Source organism: Myotis daubentonii, chromosome 3 (genome assembly GCF_963259705.1).
Source record: "Myotis daubentonii chromosome 3, mMyoDau2.1, whole genome shotgun sequence".
NCBI lineage: Eukaryota > Metazoa > Chordata > Mammalia > Chiroptera > Vespertilionidae > Myotis > Myotis daubentonii.
The window spans coordinates 56,727,772-56,741,402 of record NC_081842.1 but is presented as its reverse complement, the minus strand read 5'-3'; the positions used below and the strand labels follow the sequence as shown (position 1 = coordinate 56,741,402).

At 43.5% G+C, this 13,631-nt stretch overlaps 1 protein-coding gene across 19 annotated transcripts in view; it reads left to right on the top strand.

The window, feature by feature from the left end:
- Positions 1-13,631, top strand: part of KALRN (kalirin RhoGEF kinase) — a 646,808-nt gene that overhangs the window by 379,275 nt on the left and 253,902 nt on the right. For all 19 annotated transcript variants that reach the window (XM_059687615.1, XM_059687614.1, XM_059687613.1 and 16 more), the window contains exons 15-16: positions 649-815; positions 7,777-7,896. In XM_059687615.1, the coding sequence (XP_059543598.1) occupies positions 649-815; positions 7,777-7,896 (287 nt within the window). The remainder of the gene's footprint in view (positions 1-648; positions 816-7,776; positions 7,897-13,631) is intronic.

Genomic DNA, 13,631 nt, shown 5'->3' with positions numbered 1-13,631 from the left:
TATATAAAACACTATTTTTTGCCTCTATAGAAATGAATTTCCTTTCGCGAGTATAGCCGTCCCCTCTACTCCCCCGACTGTATGCTGCAGGTGTATCTGTGATGGCAGAGGTGAATGTCTGATGGTGTGAGAGTAATGAGGGCATCTTCCAAATCAGATTTCCTTTTCAGGCGGCCATCCACTGAGACTGGTGGGCTCCCCAGCTGACCAGCTAACGAGAATGTGCCTTGGGCAGAAGTGCCTGAGACAGTCTTTTTGGCTTTGTTTTGTATTTCCCAGTACGATCCAGAGGCTGGCTTATGAATATTCTGGGTGTTGCAAATCCCCCCTCAGAGACTGCTGGGTGCGGTCTTGTCTGGGGATGGACTTCCAGAGAACCAGCTCTCTATAACACCAGTTGATATAAAGAGCTGACCATCTGTTGAATAGTCCCAGGCAAAGGACCAGTTAACCCAAAAGAGATGCCATGTGGGAGCATCCCAGACAAAGCCCATTATGGCCGTCTGTCCAATTTCACAGACGGATGCATAGTAGTTGGGAGGGTGCTGATAATGGCCATTTCTGAATTCCAGCTTTCATATGAATATTGAATGAAATGTAATCTTTATGGTACTACCTGGCTTTTAATTGTTTATTTTTTAAAATCAGGAATTGAGTTAATCTGTGAGAAAGACATTGATCTGGCAGCTCAGGTGCAAGAGCTACTGGAGTTCCTCCACGAGAAGCAGCATGAGCTGGAGCTCAATGCGGAGCAGACGCATAAGCGGCTTGAGCAGTGCCTCCAACTGCGGCACCTCCAGGCTGAGGTCAAGCAGGTGAGCCTGGCTCCTCCACCTTCCACTCAGGCTTCCCACCCGGGCTTCCCAACGGGGCTGGGCCTGCTCCTGGTATGGGGTGAGGCAGACAGAGCCACAGGTGTAACCAGACCTCAGAAATAGATACGTGAAGGAATGGTTGTATTAGCTTCTGAAAGCTGGGCTGCCATCTATTGGATCTGACAAACAGGTCTAAGGGTCCAGTGGCCCTAACAAGAAATGCATAATTCCTCTTTCATAGCAATCTAAGGAGAGCATTCCTGAGTTGCCCTCAGTCACTGAAGGTTTTTCTCTTCCTTTGCATCCCCAATCCTGGCATACAGTTCATGGGAAATACAAATCCTTTATCAATAAGTATATGGAGCCTTTAGAGCTAGGTTGATTAATTTGGGGCCCCTGTGTGCCTAGTGTAGTCCCTGTCACATAGCTGATAGTCAATACATGGTAGCAGTTGCCATCATTCTTTTCAGTGTGGTTCCGATAACATTTTCTTACAACAATAAAGTCAATTTTAAAAAGGAAAAAGGGTTCTTATATGATAATAGCCATTTTTCTAAGGACATACCCAGGTCTCTAGGAATCTCTAGGGACATACAATGACCAATGGCACATTTAAAAAATACTACATATTTTACCCTTATGTACACTGACTGCTAGAGCTTTTAGATTTAAATCTATTAATGCACCCCAGGGAACAGAAACATCAGATTTGATCTAATGATTGCTTGGTCCCTTGGAGTCAGGGTATTCCTTGCTAATGCCTATGTCTTAGTTATAACATTGTTATTTATTAAAGTGGACAAAAGTATCTTCTGTGCTCCCCTTCTCCCCCAGTCATTGCTCAGCCAGAGCCCACAGACGCTGTGCTAAAGATTCCCCACTGAGCCCCAGGCAAGACCAGATCACAGCGCTGCCATCCAAGTCGTTTCCCGCGTAGTTGCACTGGGAACCCGTGTGGCTCTTTGGAGAGAAATGTTATTCACGGGGACATGGTGGGAATCCCGGCAGGCCCGGAGCAGTGAGGAGAATACAAATCAGTCATTCTTGGCAGTACTTTCTTTCAAATGAGAAGTATTTTTTCATTCGTGATCTCATTATAGGTGAACAAGCCATGTGGGGAAGTGGTGTATGTTTACTTCACAAATGAGAAAACTGAGGTACCATAGGATTAGTGCTCCCAGGGCCTCTTGACCAACTCAAGCTAAAACTTGCACCCAGGCCTCCTAAATCCAGGGCCCTACAATTTGCCTCTGCAAGACCCCACGCCCACCCTGGGGTTTCCGGGGAAAGAGAAAGAAGCCCTGCAGCCGCATGCAGTCTGGGTTTTCTTGGCCACAGCAGCATTACACTAAATCGCCACAGGCGTGATTTACAGCTGGCAGCGAGGTGGCACCTGCCCACTCACTCAGCGGGCTCCAGAGACCATGGGGTCCTCTGCTCTGCATGCTGTTATTCCTGTCAGTGGACGGTGGCAGGGACGATCATCCGAACAAAACAGAGCAGATGAAAATTATCCCTATTTGACTTTGAAATGAATCTACTTTTGCTTTTGTTCCTGGTTTTTTACTTATTTATTGTTTTGTTCCAGCATTAATAGTGTAGAGCCAACACCCTAATTATGTTTTTTTGTGACTGATATGAAAATGGAAATGAATGTTCATCCTCCAAGTATACATCCTGTGTAGAATGGGGAGCTGGGACGATGATAACACAGTTTGTCAAATGGGAAAGTGAAACATCTATCTATGAATAATTCAGGCTTGACGAATGTCTGTATACATTTGCATTCAGCATTGTATGAGTTGGAGAACCAAAGCAGAACCCTCCTATGGGGCTGAGGAAACCCCGTCTCCCGCCATGCTCAGAATGACACACAGTGAGGCTGGAGTTCCAGATGGGGCTGGACTGCTCGCATCAGAATTTAGGGAAACTGTGGAGGCCTTTGCAGAGGACGGCGGCCTTGGGGGTGCCCGGGACCGCTGTCCGGTCCAGCCACCGTGCCTCATTAGACAGACGTGTTTTCCTAGTCGATGAAGGCTCTTTCTCTAGAGAGTTGTCTGGTCCTGTTCAGGGCAGGCATTTGCGTTTGATGGAAGTTGGTGGAGCAGGAAATATTGATTCGGAAGCTGTCGACACTTGGAAAGAGAGAGTTAATTTAGATGTCAGTATTGATCAATGGGGCTACATTTAGACACCAGCTTGAGAGTTTTCTTTTGAATATACTCTCAAAAAAAAGAAAAGAATAAAAGGAAAAGGACATTTAATGGAAATGCCATCAATGGGGACAGAAAGGGAGAGGACAACAATGTGTTGTTATACTGCTCTGTCGTTGAGCTTTCAGAGAAGAAAGGTTGAGATGTGGCCATCATAACCTTAAGTGTTGTTATGTCACAGTTACATGAAACTGAAGCTTTGAAGGGGACGATGCCATAGACATTAGACTGAAAATTATTTTCAAGTGTTCAGGACAAAGGAAATTGGTTAATGCAACTGATTTTTTTCCTGAGGGATTACCTAGGACTTTGTATGTAAGGTAAATGGCCCAGATACCTCCAGAAAAATGTTGAGTCTTAAAGGGAAACCACTTTCCTGATTACAGCCCATGGTCCAGGGCCCCAGACCACCCAGATGCCCCCTTTCTTCTAGAAAAGTCGTTCAGATTATTCTCCAGACCCCACAAAATGCTCTGATTGCTTTCCAGGAAAATTGCTACTCTGGTAAGGATGACCTCACATTTATTAGATAATTCAGGAAGATTTGAATAGCCTATTTTATGGGCATAAAACTAAATGAATTTCCATGTGTATTCCTGAAGAGCAGTGCATTTAGCAGAAAATAGGCCAAAATGGATTTATAAGATTTGGGGGCTCTAAGCAATGGAGAAAGAAACCACATGTATTTGTCTACTAAAGATATTGACTTAGATTCACCCTATGGACCAAATACTGGCCAAAACTTGCATAGTGTCAAGATGGACATTCAAAACAAAGGAGAAAAATATTACCCTGTTCTCATATTCCTGTCGAGAATACTGTGTTCAATTGGGTTCACTATACATCGAACTTAGAAAAGAGAATAAATCCAAAAAAGAGGCATCCACTTTCCATTTCTCTCAAAGTGGCGATAATGAAGAAGACACATGGCCATGGCCTATAAAACCATGATGGATGAACCCATACAGTCTCAAACATCATGAATCTTTAGAACTAAGAAACACTGAAAACATGAGAGGCTCCCAGTTACCATCTGAGGGGCTGATGATTTTCCTGTGGCTGGAGTTTCAGAAGTGGCTGTGCCTTGTGATGATATCTGCAGCCGCAGACCTCGGAGTCAATGGCTTTGAGTGCAACCTCACAGACTTACTGTCAGCATGACCTAGAGAACACAGCCATGTACCGGCAGCTTCCTCAGCCCACGTGGTGGCAGGGTCCACCTGCCCATCGTGGATGGCTTTCTCGTTTGTGGACACCCACATCCAGTTAACTAAACAAGTCTCCTAACCCAGTGAGCTGAGCTTTCTTGGCCTGAGGAAGCAATAGATCCCCATTTCTGCCCCCTCTCTCAGCTCTGACTGAGTCCCCAAGCATCCATACTCTTTCAGTCCCTCATTTCCAGAAGCTAAGTTCTCTGGTACACTGTGGTTGTAGGGGCAGTCCCAGAATGTTGAAAGAAGTATGGAATGTGAGGGCTCAAAGTGGCCTTCAAAGATCATCTAGCCTATAGGTAAACTGTTGCCTCAATGATTGATCAACATAAAATGTTCACTTGATGGATTATATGTTATGGTTTGCAAAGTACTTTTACATTAATTATTTTATTTCATCTTTGCCCTGTGACTTAGGCAAGCAAGGGGTTACCATTTTACAGAAAAGAAAACTGAGCCTCAGAGAGATGAAATGTTTCCAAACTCACACAGCTCAAGATTGGTAGAACCAACACTTTCTCATTTTTATTATAGTATTTCTTCTACTACCATGTACTCATTTGGATGCTCACTGAAGAATAAATAACCAGCCTTGTGAACCAGGAACACTAAGGACTATATAATAGAGAATTACAGCAACAAGAAGTGTCATTAATCAGAGTACAAAGAATGATGATAACAAAACAGCTAAGATACCTACCTAACATCAGGAGGGCCAGAATATGCCAATAAATACTACAAATACTGGGACAAAATTAATATTCCCAGACTTTCTCTCTTCTCATTGTGAGAGGTACAAATGAAGAATCATAGCATTACCTAGCTTTGCTCCAGAACTAAATATGATCACCACCACTATTATCCTGCTATGTTGCATCAACCCTGATTACAGAGGGTGACGGTACTGCTATCCTAACCTTACAAATGAGAAAACTGAGACTCAGAGGGTTAGTAACAAAGCCAGGTGTGCTGACTTCAGATTTTGTGCTCTTGCTCTACTATCTCAGTACTGCTTCTAGGACTAACTCAATCATAGGGATCAGTCTTACCCTGACTGAACCTGAGGATGGATATAAACTGCCATGCATTTTTTATCTTCCTAAAGAAGTCTCCCACTTTAAAGTCTTGCAATACCTTTATAAACAGTGTTTGGGAAATAAGAGTGAGCAAAGATGTCAAAGACGGTGATTTAATGAAAGAGGTAAAGGCTGGAGCCCACAATATTTCTAAGTGGAAAAGCTGGTAAATGGGGATCCCACAACCACAGCTACAGCTGATGTTTCAGTTGGCTGATACTGGAGAGGAATATCTCCTCAGGAGGCCCAGAGGAAATCAAATTGCCCCTCAAGCATTGATTTGTGATGTATGTGGAGAAAATGTTTCTCTGACACCCTCAGATGAATCTTGAACCAAGCAAAACGCAATGAATCATGGCAGAAATGAACATTGAGAGCTCCATTTTGCAAAAAGATGAAGCATTTGGAGCACACAATCCGTGAATGCCTCCACCCAAACTTATAGGCAGCTTTGGGAAGTCATTCGTTCCCCGAGCCTGCCAGCCATAGTACACCAGTGGCATCGGAGATTTCACACATACACTCTGAGCAGTTATTCCCTGCAACTATTTGCTGTACAATAGTTGTACCTCATCCACAATCTGCCAGACCGGCCATGAATTAACATCTCAATCCAGAGAGCCCTGCTTCAGCGGGATGTCTGTCCCCGTGTTATCCATGCACGATATGGCACCAGTCATTGTCTGCCCAAGGAGGAAATTGGCAAAATGTCTATGCGGGTTATGGCCTAGGACAGTGATGGTGAACCTATGACACACGTGTCAGAGGTGACACGTGAACTCATTTTTTTTGGTTGATTTTTCTTTGTTAAGTGGCATTTAAATATATAAAATAAATATCAAAAATATAAGTCTTTGTTTTACTATGGTTGCAAATATCAAAAAATTTCTATATGTGACACGGCACCAGAGTTAAGTGAGGGTTTTTCAAAATGCTGACACGCCAAGCTCAAAAGGTTTGCCATCATTGGCCTAGGAGAGCAGGCTGAGTATTTTTCTAATTGTTTAACATGAAGAAGTTGAGAGGAGAAAGTAATATTCTGAAACAGATTGTGGTGACTTCTGTTTGTGTGGAAGTGACAGATATGTGGTATTTACTGAGTTTGACATTTCAAAATAATTTTTTCAACAATAAAACTCCCAGATTTCCTAATAAAGAAAATATTTGGCAATTTGCTGGTGACCAGACACAAGGTAGATTTTTCAAGGCCTGATTCTTCCAGGTTGATTATTCGTGCTAACACTATTAGCTGGATAATTGCACATTCCCATTTCACCTAGGTCCTAGGACTGTCTAGACCAGTGGTTCTCAACCTTGGCTTCACATTAGAATCACCTGGGAATCTTTTTAAAATCTTGATTTCTGGGCCTCATCCTCCGGAAATTCTGTTTCTTTTTTTACTAATGTTGTGGCCCCACCCCATAACAAAGAAACAGAATTTCCAGAGGATGAGGCCCAGAAATCAGGATTTTAAAAAGATTCCCAGGTGATTCTAATGTGCAGCCAAGGTTGAGAACTACTGCTCTAGACGGTGTCAGCTGTTTCTCCTTCTACGCTAATATTCCCTCGCTGAGGACTAATTAAGGTCACCTAGAAGTTTTACTCAGCTGAGTCCTAGCCTCTAAATCAATTATAACTTACTCTCCCTTTTTCTAATGTTTGGATTATTTTACACTACTTTGCTTGTTTTCTTTATCCTCCTTCCTCCTCCCTCCTTTGGGTTGCTTACCTGCCAAAGCTCAAGCCTGTCTACCTTGGCTATTTTGCAGGACATGGGAGTTTGGACCCAGTCCTTAGGTGTGACCTGGGTGTTCACCATAGATAATCCCTCACTCTTTCAAAAACTTTACTGCATATCCGTCATATGTTGGATACTGTGCTGGGTACTATACGAGATGAAAATGTGACTAATAGAATGCTCTGCTCTTCTGGAAGTTGACCTTCTAAGGGGAGAATTGAAACATAGGTCGGAATAATTGACCAAAGGCAGCCTGAGGTGAGTGCCACAAAGGTGGTACGTGCCAAATGGTACGGCTGTGCTAGGTGACCAAGAGGTCCTTTCTAATGGGAGTGACTAGGTTGGTAGATTTCAAGACGTTATTACCATTTAAAATGGGCCTTTAAGAAAAGAAAAGGGTACCAACAGAGGGAGTTTATTTATACCATTCTGTGTTCCAGGAGGAACTTCAGAAATGGACATACAATGCAGTCAGATAAAGTAATGTTTAAATTAAGTGGGTGAGAAAATTGGGACAGAGGCATGATAAAGGTAGGAAAGAATATATGAAGCTGGGAATGAGGTTGGTCCTTGAGATAAGATTAGGAAGATGACCAACTTAATTATCCAGACCCATCCTGTGGGTGGCAGATAGTGAGCTCTCTGACTGAAGTGACCATCAGAGGCCACAGCTCTGGGGAAGTTGCGAAGGCCGTTCACCTGTGCTCCTGTCCGACTCCCTAGGTCCTGGGATGGATCCGCAATGGGGAGTCGATGCTGAACGCCAGCCTGGTCAACGCCAGCTCCTTGTCTGAAGCGGAGCAGCTGCAGCGGGAGCACGAGCAGTTCCAACTGGCCATCGAGGTAACACCCACATCTGGCTGCACCACCCTCCCCTCCCTTCTGTTCTGTGGTTCAAGTGGGACGATTTCTCATGTGTGGGTGTCCCTTTATGTAACGAAGCCCTCCCTCTTCCTAGTAAATGGTCCAGGGAGCCTCCCTACTCTCCAGGAATTGATGGAGAAGCCAATGCAGGGTTTACACCCCCCTGCCCCCCACCCACCCAGGAGGCCTGGTTTTAGAACTCAAGTATTCACACTACAAACATGGATTTGCTTTCTTTCTAATTGGTACCTTTAACCTTCAAGCCCCCTGGTGCGTTGAGTTTTTTGTGCCTTGTGGACTATGCACCATGTGAGAAATGTAAAGGTCACACAGAATTGAGGATGAACAAGTAAGAGTCATTAGTAAATTAGGATTCCGTGTTAAACGCTTAGTTTACATGTAAGGTTGATTCCGTTGTCAGATTCGGCCTTTTTACAAGAACAGCGATCACAGGAGCAGACAGCGCTGGATGGTTTGCTCCACTGAGAGTAGTTGTTCAGTGATGCTGCTTTAAAATAAAACTCCACTTATGATCATCTAATATAAGTCTGATCTTGCTTTAAATAATACCTTTAATGATCTTTTCTGCTAGAACATTATCCTTCCCAAAGAGACTTGAGCTGATTGCTTTAGCATGGTGTCAGGGAAAATGGTAGGAAATGAGACATGGGAATGATATTAAAATAAAATAAGCTCAATACCAATGGGAAAAGAGATAAAGAAGGAAAACGTCAAAGACATTCATTACTTATGGTTCAGCATAAATTTTGACCCACTTCTGAGTGTGTTACAAATGCAAAGTGTTATCTTCTATAAAAAATTATTGTTATTAAGAATTTTCTACTATAGTGATACAATTTTAACTGTTCATGCCAATAAGTATATGGTTAATACAGTAATCCAGTTGATTGCCACTCATTTTTAAACTAGTGGTTGATTGATTTCAACCATTTAATTTTCTAAAAACCATTTTATACGTGTAAAAATAGCATGAACGTGAATGGCATGTTTCTATAAGATTTCTGATATATTCTCAGGAACAGCTGCTAGAAGTAGGATACTGTTTGGGATTTAAGATTGTAAAATATACTGTATATTACCCACACCGTATGGGCACAAATAATTTTCTAGGGAAGAACTAACCAGAAGAGAGAAGTTTTATTATCGCTAGCTGTCTCTGTGTCATTTTACTGGCATGCCCATACGTGAGAGGCTGGGAACTATTTACCGTAAAGAAAAAGTCAGGACTGGGGCTACAGTCAAGAATCAGGCACCCAGTGGGCAAGGCCCGGGGAGAGGAGCAGTGTGGAGAACGAAGGAATGCCATCAGGCTGGGAGGGATGCTGGGCAGGAGCAAACGGCTCTTGGCCATACCTCCTCCTTGTTTATATTGCATGTGAAGGTTTACGTGCCTGGAAGGTAATTCAATTTTAAGTCCCTTAATCAGACGTTGGGAAAGTAAAACCAAATGTCATGACACACTTGAGCATCTCAGTGAGCTAGTGGAAAATAGTTGGTAAATGCATTTGCAACTCTATCTAAATGACTAACTCTGACATGACTTGCATATGCATCATGTGTTAATTTGTGGTAGATGCCATTGCATCCTTACAGAATGAAGGCTCACTGAGCATTGATGTCTCTTAATTGCTTGGGTGCAACTTGATCATTTGTTCTTGGAATTGATGTTGAGCTAGAGGCCCTTGTAGAGTTTGCCTATGGTTTCAGGAGGACATGGCAGAGCAGATAGGATTTCTGGAAGATCTTGGGAATGCAGGATAGGCAGAGTCTGTAGCATGGCTAGAATAATGATGAGAACAGAACCAGAATTTCAATGTACACTCCTCCTTCAGGTAGCCTTGTGCTTCTCTCTAAACATGTCCATTTACTAGTACAGCGGGTTCTGCATGGGGGGAATATGCCATGGATGATTTAAGCACTTTGAAAGCAGATCTAACTAGTCTGGTTTGGCTTAACCCATTCTGTTGATATTACTAGAAGCCTTTATAATGATTGCTGATAGGGAGCATAATTTGACTTCTTGGGCCCTCAGAAGGAACCCCGGATTCCAGAAAGGAAAATAAAATAGCTGTAGGTAGGGTGACCATGTAATTTATTGCTAAAATAGAGACATTTTTAAGAGGGAAGGAGGGAAATATTTATAACTAAGCCAGAAAACAGGCATATACAGAACTATCCTGGGCAAACCAGAATTTGCTCACCCTCGCCTGGGTGGCCTCATCAGTTTGAAGGTTTTGGTCCCACAAAAGGAGGTCAGAATTTTTACCTGAAGTGGCCTTGGTTTTAGGAACACTCCCCAGAGCCATTCAGAACGGAGAGTAGTAGACAGTGCATACAGAAGCATAGTTTTATCAGCAAACCTGGATTATTGTGTGGTAGTGTCCAAGATGTGTGGCTGATGTGCCTTTAAGGACTGGGAACACCATAGAGAGAAACTTGATTTTAAATTCCATTTTTATTTGAAATCCTCTTACACATGTCAAGCTTAAGCATTATGGTAGACTGAGTTAAGTCATAGTGATCCAGTAGTTGTAACTGGTTAATAAATTCAGTTGATATGGCTCCATTTTCTTCTGTGTTCTGCTACTAAATATTAACATCTTTGATAATCCATGTCTTAAAGATATAGCAACCAATAGGATTAGATAAGAAGAAATAAAAGCAAAATAATTACTCAGACCTAGCAATGCAAAGGGTTGTCATATGTCATGTACATAAGAGTTTATCATTTTGGAAATTACAGGAGGAAAGGGTTCCCAGGACTATTAGATGATAATGAACTTTAGGAGAAACATGAGGATTTATTACATAGCATAAATTACAGGAAAATTAAAGTTATTCCTCCTCTGTCAGAGAAAAAGACATAATAACAGGTTCATGATGACAATTATATTCTGGTTTCATATACTGAGGGGAGGCCAGATAATTATCATAATTGCTAAATGGTCACTTGGTGGGCCCTTCCTCTAAATGAGACACTGTAGCTATAGATTCCATTCCGATTGCTCAAGACCTGATGTGATATAGTGGAAAGGACATAGGTTTGGGAATAGATCAGACCTGAACTTATTTCTGGTTTTATTACTTCCTTGGTTGTACATTTTTGGGCAAGTCATTTAACCAGCCTGAGCCTTAGTTTCTTACTCTGTGAAAAGGGAATGGTAATATTTACCTGGGTGGTGTCATGAGAACTAGGAAAGCACATGCATAAGCACAGTGCCTAGCAGAGTACACGCCTGGTTAAATGACAGCTATTCAAGTGAGTTTTTAAGTAGTCCTTGCCTGAGAGTTCCACAGAATAAGTAAGGAGAATCAGCCCAGGGTTGGACAAGTGATATAGTTCAGAAGAGGGTAGTTTTGGTGAGGCTCAAGCTGTCTGGAAAGGCCACTTTGAAGGAGGTCCGAGGAGTGTCAAAGGGCGACTGGAACATAGATGGGGAGGAAAACTGAAGGCAACAAAAACAAAAAAAAAAAAGAGTATGGTGTGTTTTCAAAGCGTGTTTGTAAGTAAATAGGAGGTGATAATGGCATGGAAGTTGTTAGGACCACATTTTGAAGCTTTAAATGACATGGTCGCCCTAGATCCTGGCCAGCAAACCGCAGCTCGCGAGCCACATGCGGCTCTTTGGCCCCTAGAATGTGGCTCTTCCACAAAATACCATGTGTGGGCGCACACATACAGTAAGATTGAAACTTCATGGCCCATGCGCAGAAGTCAGTATTTTGTGGAAGAGCCACATTCAAGGGGCCAAAGAGCCACATGTGGCTCGCGAGCCTCGCTTTACCGAGCCGCAGTTTGCTGACCACTGCCCTAGCTGGTTTGGCTCAGTGGATAAAGTGTCAGCCTGTGGACTGAAGGGTCCCGGGTTCAATTCCAGTCAAGGGCACATGGGTTGCAGGCTCGATCCCCAGTAGGGGGTGTACAGGAGGCAGCCAATCAATGATTCTCTCTCATCATTGATGTTTCTATCTCTCTCTCCCTCTCCCTTCCTCTCTGAATTCAATTAAAAATAAATGACATGGACTAAAGTTTGGGCTTAATTTCCTAGCAATGAGGGAACTACTGAAGACTTTTGAATTGAAAGAAGGAGAGAGGTTTATACTATAAAATTTGAGTTTTAGAGCTGAAAAGGACATCAGAAATCACTTAATCCAAGCACTTCCTACTACAAAACACGAATCTGTCAGCGATGTAAGGGATGGGTTAAATGGAGTAGACATGGAAGGCAAGACGACTAGGTGGGTGACCAGCACAGCAGTCAAGTTAGGAGGTGGTGAGAGCTGGACTGGGATTCGGGGTGAGGAACAGCAGACAAGGTGGTGATGAGATTGTGATGTTGGGTGGCAGAGAGGAGGGCACCGTCCGCAGAATTGGAAAGTGTCCTGGGAGGACTGTTTTAGAGGAAGAAGGAGTTTAGTTTATTTATTTTTTTTTAAATACATTTTATTGACTTTTTACAGAGAGGAAGGGAGAGAGATAGAGAGTTAGAAACATCGATGAGAGAGAAACATCGATCAGCTGCCTCCCGCACATCCCCCACTGGGGATGCGCCCGCAACCACGGTACATGCCCTTGACCGGAATTGAACCTGGGACCCTTCAGTCCACAGGCCAATGCTCTATCCACCAAGCCAAACCGGTTTAGTTTAGATGTGGAACTCGAGGAGATGTCTGGGAGGAAGGTGGAGGCTCTGACAGGACAGTAAAAACATTCCCATTTATTGGTGAGGGGTCCTCCTCTCTCTAGGAAGATCTTTCACTCCTTCACTGAGAATGCATCTTTGTAGGCGACTAACTAACATGAGCCGACAGATAGAGCCACTGAATCGGTGCTGCTGACCTGGGTGAGAGCTGTGGCAGGCAGCTTCCCCTCAGATCCAAAGACAAGATAAGGGGTCAGGTGTTGAGGTGAGAGATGTAGGCTGGGGAGTCATTTACAAAGAGGAGAAATGGAAATCAAGGAAAGAGATAAGAGCTCTGCAGAAGTAAAAAAAAAAAAAAAGAGGATGGGCCTTGGGGCACCTCCACATTTAGGAGACAGGAAAAGAAAATGCTGCCAATAAGTAAAACAGAGAAAGAAACCAGGGATTTATGGCGGGTCGTTTCAGCCCATTAGTTTACTTTTTCCAGCTGCATTCAGCAATTAGGAACACAAGTGCTGATGTGGTCATCAGGCTCGAAGGCTGGCTCGGTGGCCAAGCAAGGGAATAAGGGCGTCTAGGCTGCTAGAGGAGGTGGTGCTGACAGAGCTAACACTAGGTACAGATTTCAGAGACAGGGAAGGGAAGCCAGGAGGTGGTTGATAGACTAGAAAAATGAATAGCGCTGTGTGGGTTGCTGTGTGGGATGAGGTGAAGGGGGAGTGGAGGTGAAAAGGAGGGAGGTTGTCCTCACACACAGGGAGTGCAGAAAGGATGTGCTCTTAGGGGCTGTCCTCGCACTGCTGCCCAAGAAGAAGGGCAGAACTAATTCCAGAGTCAGTTACCGGGCTTCTAGCTGATCATTTTCACTGCCAGCTGAGCCACACTTTCCTAAAATTGCAAAAGCCGAATTCCTACTGCGCCATTGGGTTGAAATCATCCCAGCAATTGAGGCCACCCAGTCCTCCAGCCTGGTCTCCCCACCTCCTACAGTTACATGTAAACTCAGAGAATGCAAACCACATTGAGCCTGAATAAGAACGTTTATGTTCT